Source organism: Chaetura pelagica, unplaced genomic scaffold (assembly GCF_000747805.2).
Source record: "Chaetura pelagica isolate M959 unplaced genomic scaffold, ChaPel_1.0 scaffold676, whole genome shotgun sequence".
NCBI lineage: Eukaryota > Metazoa > Chordata > Aves > Apodiformes > Apodidae > Chaetura > Chaetura pelagica.
Window position 1 is genome coordinate 960,868 of NW_009953724.1, and position 7,921 is coordinate 968,788.

Genomic DNA, 7,921 nt, shown 5'->3' on the forward strand with positions numbered 1-7,921 from the left:
GTACCCCCCGTTAGCGCCCCCGTCTCGTTTCTCCGCAGCAAGACCAAGGTGAGAAGGAGAACCCGATGAGGGAGCTGCGGATCCGCAAGCTCTGCCTCAACATCTGCGTCGGAGAGAGCGGGGACAGGCTCACCCGAGCGGCCAAAGTGCTGGAGCAGCTGACGGGCCAGACTCCCGTCTTCTCCAAAGGTGAGGAGGGGGCTGCAGAGGAGCGGTTTGTTTCCTGGCTTCAGCAGTGGGTGTTTTCCTGCTTTTCCTGAGCAGGCGGATGGGGAAGTGGGAATGTGGCTCCAAAGGAAGAGGCTTCTTGGCAGCTGGTGTGAGGAGGTTTGATCTGTGGGCCCTGGTGTGGGAATTGCAGGCCTTGGTTCAGCCTTCAGGTTCAGCTGCTCTGCCCTCATCCCCGAATAGGGAACACGGGCTTGTCTCAGTTCTTTTTTTTTTCCCTTTAAAGTCACTTCTCTGGGCTCTGAATCCTTTGGGTGGGAATTGTCTGAACTAAGTGTCATTGTTGCTGCCCTAGCACGATACACTGTGAGGTCCTTTGGAATCAGGAGGAATGAGAAGATTGCTGTTCACTGCACGGTTCGTGGGGCCAAAGCAGAGGAGATTCTGGAGAGGGGGTTGAAGGTGAGAATTGGGCTGCTTTGGGTATTTGATTTATGAAGAGAGCAAAACTTGAGTCCATTCCAGCTGCAAAGATGGGTGCTTCAGGGGTGAGGGTGGCATGGGTTCCCTCTCTTGTTGGTATTTGATCCTTATTTAGGAGCCCGTGGTTGCAGTTGATGCTTATTTTTGGAGGTTCTGGGAGCAGAATCTGTGGGTTATGAGCAGGTTCTGGGAGCAGAATCTCAGAGCTAAATACTTGGTAGGACACAAGCAGGTGGTGGGGCTGTAGCAGTTGGTGTCTGGAGCTGTGGAGCTGTTTTCAGACCATCAAGCAGGGACTGACAACGGCTGTTTCAGGTGCGAGAATACGAGTTGAGAAAAAACAACTTCTCAGACACCGGGAACTTTGGCTTTGGAATCCAGGAGCACATTGATCTGGGCATTAAATACGATCCCAGCATCGGCATCTACGGCTTGGACTTCTACGTGGTGTGTATTCCCTGCTTCCTTGCAGCTTGTGGGAAAGCTCTGGCAGGAATTTAGGACAATAATTGGCTGCCAAGGGCTGGAGGATGGAAAAATGTCACTAAAATCTGAGTCTAAACTGAGATTCCCAGGACTGCTGTAAAATCCCTGATTTGTGATATATCACAAAGCTTCTTTGGAATCAAATACTGTTTTTAGTGGTCCTCCTGGGATAACAAAGGGTTGGGGAGGGAAGGAGCAGCAGGGGCTTCAGGGATGGGGACTGGAAGAGGGGCTGTGTTGCTGGAAGGTTTTCCCTGCGTTTAGAGGGATGGGTTGTTGGAGTCGTTCTGTTGTGCTGTGCCTCCCTCTGAGCTTCTGAATTAAAGGGAAGCTGTTCCTATGGATGTGGGAATAGCTTTCCCTCCTAGAAAACTATTCATTTTTAAGAAAATAAATGGCAGAATGTAATCCTGCTGGGGGGGTCTCCTCTCCTGGCAGGTGCTGGGCAGGCCTGGGTTCAGCATTGCTGACAAGAAACGCAGGACTGGCAACATTGGAGCCAAGCACAGGATTGGGAAGGAAGAAGCCATGCGCTGGTTCCAGCAAAAGGTAAAATCCAGCTTTCTTTTGGTATCCCAAGTTTCCTAGCAAGTGTCAGCAAAATGCTTCACTGTGGAAGGGCTGGAACAAGTCCCTGTGACCTTGATCGCTGTTTAAGTCTTTGATTTTTCTACTCTGGGGCAGTAGAAGCTGCATTTGAGCATTAGTGCTGTTCATGCCCCTTTTTTTAATGTGGAATTGAAGGGGCAGCTTTTGCAGGATAGCTGGAAGTACCAGCTGTTATGTCAGTCTGTCACCCACGGTTTTTGGAGGTGTTCTCTGTACGTGGATCCCAAATTCTGAGGTAGGGTTAAGGTTTATCAGCCACAGTTCCCAGCTCTGCTGCCAGACTTGGAGGATGAATCAATCCAAATAGAACAAGTTCTTGGGATTCCATTGCTTTCCCTGTCACAGGCTGGATAATGAATAGGAGATGCTGAAGGATGCTTAGAGGTGGGGACTACTGGTAGTTTTCCAGGGGTGGAAAAGATGGACAGTCTGGAGGCTCTTTACTGGCTACTGTGGCTTTAATGCTCAGTGGCTTTTTTTCCCCTTTCTTGCCTGATTCTTCTTCCCTGTGGCAGAGTTACATCTTCAGGGGCTGAATCCTGGGACTGTAACAGAGTTCTGGTCAGATTGTGCAGAGTGGGGCTGCTTGTTTTGCTGGGCTGATGAGCAGAGTTTTAATGCTTCTGTGAACAAAGCCCCTTGGAAGTTCACAGCACAGCAGCAGAGTGTTTGTCAGAGTTGTCTGCCTGGCTTGGAGTGAACATGGTGACTCAGGTTTCTGCTCAGTGGTGCTGCAGCTTTGCCTGATGATACTTTCTCACTTGGTTCTTTTTTTTTCCCCCCTCACAGTATGATGGCATATCCTTCCTGGTAAATGAGAAGTTCTGTTACCAAAAAAGTAAATAAAATTTTCTAACCCCTAACTCCTGTTGTGAATTTTTTGGGGGCTGTTGAATGGGAAGCTGAAGGGAATGGTGCATGTAACCTCTTAATGAAGCAGAGCCATGAAGTAAAAAGTGGTGGCTGTAAGATCTTTTTCAAGAAGTACAGCAGGACTGGTTGGAAGGGGCTGAGAGGTGGGTGGGGACTGGTGAGGCTCCTGAGCTGAGACTCAAGCCTGGTGTCACAGTGAGGGGGCTGCCAGCAGAACCCCCCAGTCCAAGCAGCTTCCCTGGGTACTGTCAGTTGCCCCCACTGCCTGTACCTGGTGGCTCATGGTGCTCTCAGGGTGCTGTAGAAATCCCAAAGCAATTATTGGGATGTAGAGGATGAATCTGCAGTGGTTTCTTAAATGTTTCAGGGGTGTGGACTCTGTTGTAATGACACAGCCAGAGAGTTTTCCCCTGCAAAGGAAAGGCCTTTATTGCTTAGAGGAAATTCCCTGCAGGAGAACACAGCCCATTCAAGTGGAGTTCAGCAAACCCCTGGCTCTGCTCTAGTGTTCAGTTCTTTCCTGCATCTCACAGTAAAAAAATTATTAAAAAAATGAAGGCACAAACTCATTCCCATCTGAATCTCCACACCAGTGCCAGGGACTGTGGAGTGTTGTCTCAGACTAGACTGTTCCCTTGTCAAGGCTGCTGGAGCTGTAAGCCAGGGGAGGTTGCCAGAGCTGTTCAGGATGGAGCCCACTCCAAAATACACAAGGCTGAGCGTGCTCAATGGCACAGAGGAAGGTAGAGCTTGAACAGAAATGATGTTCTGCCTTGACATGGCTTTATACCTGATGTGAACTCTATTTTAGAGTGAAGATCCACACACATGAAGTGTGACCTCTGCAGGCTGCTCAGTTCTGGTGAGCTGTGAAAGCTGCAAACCAGCCCGCTCTGCTGGAGGACCTGGCACTTCCATGGCACGTTGGGGTTCCCCAGAGAGGAACTCGGTGGCTTCCTGGTTGTGATTTCACTGGGTTGTACAGAAAAGATGGGAAGAAACCCAGAAGCCTGGATGTTCAGCAGCACGTGGCTGGAGCACAGCACTGGGAAGAGCAAGGGATCTTGGTCAGTTGCTCCCATAGCTCCTTTCCTTGCTGTTGAGGTTCAGTTCACCCCTGGGCTGAAGGTATCTGGCTTCAATGAGTAATCAGGAAATGTCTTTCCCTTGAACAACTCCCTGTCACTTTCTGTACCTAATACCAATACTGCTGTTGTTTTGAAAGTGTCTTGTGATGCTATTCCTGTGGTAGGCTTTCCCATGTTACTCCAGGGTTTCTCCTGTTTTCACACACACACACACACACACACGCATTGTTCCAGTCACTCTGCAGTGGGGGGGACAGGTCTTCCCTGCCAGGCCAAAGCTGGGTATATGATAGGAAGGCAGCTGCTGGGGTGGAAGAGGGAGCTGGAGCTCTTGTGTCCCCAGAGCAATGTCCCAGGGGACCAAGGCCAGGCTGGGAAAGGTGGATCAGCTACATGCCAGAAACAGAAAAGAGACCTGGCAGTGGGTCCATGAAACCCTCCACAGAGCAGGAGGAAGAGCCCAGTGAGCTCCTGGCCAAGGGATGGGACCAGGAGCCACAAAAGGCTTGTGTGGAGGCTCAGGTGGCTGAGCCAGACCGTGGGCAGAGTCCCTAGGAAGTTCAGGTTTAGGTGGTAAACAAAATACTGCATGTCTGGTTGCCATGGTTACTCCTTTCTTTCAGTAGTAATCCCTTGGCAATTCAGTGACAGGTTTTCTGGGATATAGGAAACAAACCTTGTCATTTAAATATTAAAAGATAAAATGGAGGCACAGAAAAGAAAACCTGAAAAGCAACAGGACTCCTAGGGCACTCAATCTGCCTTAAAATGAATCCAGACAAAGCAGAGGCTGGGTCGAGGCTGGTACTGGCTGGGGGAAACAGCCAGCAGGGGAAAAGGGAACTCCCCAGAGCAACAGAATGGGTTCCTGCTAAATATGAGGTTCCCAGTTTCCTAGAAGCCTCCCAGCTCCAAAGGGGCTCTGCCTTGTCCTCATCCTGCACTGGTGCTATGGAGGAGGTGGGCAGCACAGCCCAGGGGCCAACGGGTCTCAGCACCCTCACATTCAAGAATTTCCTCCTCATGTCCAACCTCAATCTCCTCTCTTCCAGTTTTAATCCATCCCCCCTTGTCCTCTCCCTCCCTGCCCTTGTCCCAAGTCCCTCCCCAGCTTTCCTGGAGCCCCTTCAGGCCCTGGAAGGTGCTCTAAGGTCTCCCTGGAGCCTTCTCTTCTCCAGCCTGAACACCCCAACTCTCCCAGCCTGGCTCCAGAGCAGAGCTGCCCCAGCCCTCCCATCATCTCAGTGGCCTCCTCTGGACTCTCTCCATGTCTTCTCACCCATGAACTGGGCGACCAGTTCAGAGAGCAGGTGAAAGGGACTGTGGGGAACGGTCCATCTTTTTCCCCCCCACATAAGACTAAACAAAGAATGCCTTTCAAGTCAGCAAAGCAAGAGTGACGCCTTTTCACTGATTCACTCAAGGACAGAATGAACAGGCCTCTTGCCCTACCAGATAAGTGCAGAGCAAAGAAGCAGCACAAGGGTTGCAGAAATATAAACAATAGATTAAAAACTGCTCCTAACAGAATATGTACCTGGCCCATGGTGATTGGCTAATTCAGACAGTACTTTCTCAAACAGTGGTCTCTGGTCCATAAAAAGAGAGCAGAACCTGCTCTGTTTCCTGCCTGCCTGGGACAAGACCCCCCTGCAGCACCTGAGCCTGCCTGAGTGCCCCTCTGCTGCGAGGAGAACGTCTGTGCCCGCTCCTGGGGACCCTGCCTGCCCAGCCTGCACCGAACCGGACCGGAGGAGCCTGCCCAGCCTGCACCGGCCACAGAGCCCCGGGACCAGAGCCCTGCCAGCAGCAGGAGGGGTCGCCCCGGTTACTGGGACGCAGCCCCCCTGTGGATCTCCAGCCCAGCCTGCCAGCACTTCTGACAACTGCGCTACACAAGGAAGGAGGGTAAATATACACACATACACACACACACACACACTCTTTAACTTTATTTACTGGGCTCAACTCCTACCCTTTCACTCCATTGATTTACACCTCTCCTTCGGAGTGTGCCTTCATAAACCTTAGTCCCTTTGAATCCCTTTTCCAATATACATACCTAGTTAACCTCTCCTGAACCTTGATCCCTTAGTTTGTATTGTCCCTTAATAAATTGATTAATTGCAAACTAAACATTGGTCTCAGTAACAATTTGTGAGCGTGGTGGGAGGTACTTTAATCTACCCTCTTAGAAATGAACCCTCAGCGGCCGTTCCTCTGGGAGAGGTGGGTGCTCGGGCTTTTTAACAAACCTCTCCTCGTTGAGGAGGGGAAGTCACAAAGACATCCTGACAGCTGGGAGCCCTCTGGTACCAGCTCGTGACAGGGACAAAAAACCCACTACCAATAAAAATCCAGCTTTTGAATGTTCCCAAATTTCACCTCAAAACTCCGGTCTGAAACTCAGCAGTGACCTCAGCTTCTCTGAGGAAGCAGCCAATACACGAGGGAACAAACCTGCCCGCCAGAAATAGCTGTTTCTGGGCTGTCTCACATGTCTGGGTACTGTTTGTTACACTTGGCCATAAAGATCAGGTTTCTTGGAACTGAGAAATCAGCTTGTATTTAGTACCAGGCAAAGAAGGGAGGCACTATGAGACTCCATCAAAAATGAGAAGAAGGGAAAATTTGAGTAAAAGTCCCTGCCAGGAGAAAGGATTCAGGGCTGAGTCTGAAGGGGAGAGCAGCTGGCCGGGATGAGCAGAGGGAGCAGGGACACCACAGATACTCAGACACCCTGCTTTTTTCCTTAAATATCTAACCAGAGAGAATTGCTCTCCTTTCCCTGCTGGTGTCAGTTACAGCAACCCCTGAGCTGGCCTGGAAAGCCACCTGGACACCAGCTCTTGGCACTGCTTTGCTGCCATAATTCCTCCTTTCTTACAAGAGTCTTTCCCTGCCCCATTACTTCCATTATTCAGCAGTCCCCATGCCCCAAAGTTTGTGCAGTTCCTGCTTGGTGAGCCCAGGTTCTCCATGACTCACCTACAGGCCTGGTCTCCTCCTTGCCTTGCTGCTAACACCAGTTATTCCAAGGGGAAGCTCTGACCAGCACCGGGCTCTGCAAGTTGAGAGATGGAGCCCCTCAACTTTCCCCACACAACATCCTCCCCCCTCCCAGCCAGCTGACTGCCCTTATCACTCAGCAGGCTTTTGGGGTGAGGTGAGGGCAGCGAAACCTCAGCAGAGTGCCCAGAGTGATGGGAAGGGCTGGATTCAGGCAGCACTGCCAGGGGCACCAGCACCAGGAGAAGGAAGTCAACCAAAGACTGGGCGTCATGACCTGGTCACTGCCGGGGGTGAGGCAAGGAGGAGGCAGGTGGGCTCTGCTCCAGAGGAGCTCACCAGGGGACACACCTGGGGACACACCTGGAAATACAGCTGGGGACACACCAGGGGATACATCTGGGGACACATATGGGGACACACCAGGGGACACACCTGGGGATACAACTGGGGACACACCAGGAGATATATCTGGGGACACACCAGGGGTCACACCTGAGGACACACCAAGGGACACACCTGGGGATACATCTGGGGACACATCTGGGGACACACCAGGGGTCACACCTGGGGACACACCAGGGGACACGCCTGGGGTCACACCTGGGCACAAACCAGGGGACACACCTGGGGATACAACTGGGGACACACCAGGGGTCACACCTGGGGTCACACCTGGGCACACACCAGGGGACACACCTGGGGACACACCAGGGGTCACACCTGGGGTCACACCTGGGCACACACCAGGGGACACACCTGGGGACACACCAGGGGTCACACCTGGGGTCACACCTGGGCACACACCAGGGGACACACCTGGGGACACACCAGGGGTCACACCTGGGGTCACACCTGGGCACACACCAGGGGACACACCTGGGGACACACCAGGGGTCACACCTGGGGTCACACCTGGGCACACACCAGGGGACACACCTGGGGACACACCAGGGGTCACACCTGGGGTCACACCTGGGCACACACCAGGGGACACACCTGGGGACACACCAGGGGTCACACCTGGGGTCACACCTGGGCACACACCAGGGGACACACCTGGGGACACACCAGGGGTCACACCTGGGGTCACACCTGGGCACACACCAGGGGACACACCTGGGGACACACCAGGGGTCACACCTGGGGTCACACCTGGGCACACACCAGGGGACACACCTGGTGACACACCAGGGGACACACCT

The 7,921-nt window shown here is 52.5% G+C and overlaps 2 protein-coding genes across 3 annotated transcripts in view; one reads left to right on the plus strand and one right to left on the minus strand.

Moving 5' to 3' along the window:
- Nucleotides 1–43: 43 nt before the first annotated feature.
- RPL11 (ribosomal protein L11) lies at nt 44–2,609 on the plus strand. 2 transcript variants are annotated; one of them, XM_010000582.1, is made up of 5 exons: nt 44–189; nt 524–630; nt 967–1,098; nt 1,576–1,686; nt 2,536–2,609. In XM_010000582.1, exons 1-5 carry the CDS (start codon nt 66–68, stop codon nt 2,590–2,592), a joined length of 531 nt encoding a protein of 176 aa, XP_009998884.1. In that variant the 5' UTR covers nt 44–65; the 3' UTR covers nt 2,593–2,609. The 2 variants fall into 2 exon arrangements, with proteins under 2 accessions (XP_009998884.1, XP_009998885.1); XM_010000583.1 differs by having other exon boundaries at nt 1,576–1,739; nt 2,534–2,606.
- Nucleotides 2,610–6,986: 4,377 nt separating this feature from the next.
- The window catches only part of LOC104391362 (circumsporozoite protein-like), a 2,824-nt gene continuing 1,889 nt past the window's right edge, over nt 6,987–7,921 (minus strand). Inside the window, exons 2-4 of the mRNA XM_010000629.1 lie at nt 7,716–7,775; nt 7,246–7,283; nt 6,987–7,115 (exon numbers count right to left, since the gene is read on the minus strand). Coding sequence (XP_009998931.1) covers nt 6,987–7,115; nt 7,246–7,283; nt 7,716–7,775 — 227 coding nt within the window. The remainder of the gene's footprint in view (nt 7,116–7,245; nt 7,284–7,715; nt 7,776–7,921) is intronic.

Coding starts and splice junctions, on each gene's coding strand:
- RPL11 (XM_010000582.1), top strand. CDS start 66: ATGAGGGAGCTGCGGATCCGCAAGCTCTGCCTCAACATCTGCGTCGGA. Junction 631..966: donor TTCTGGAGAGGGGGTTGAAG/GTGAGAATTGGG, acceptor CGGCTGTTTCAG/GTGCGAGAATACGAGTTGAG. Junction 1,687..2,535: donor TGCGCTGGTTCCAGCAAAAG/GTAAAATCCAGC, acceptor CCCCCCTCACAG/TATGATGGCATATCCTTCCT.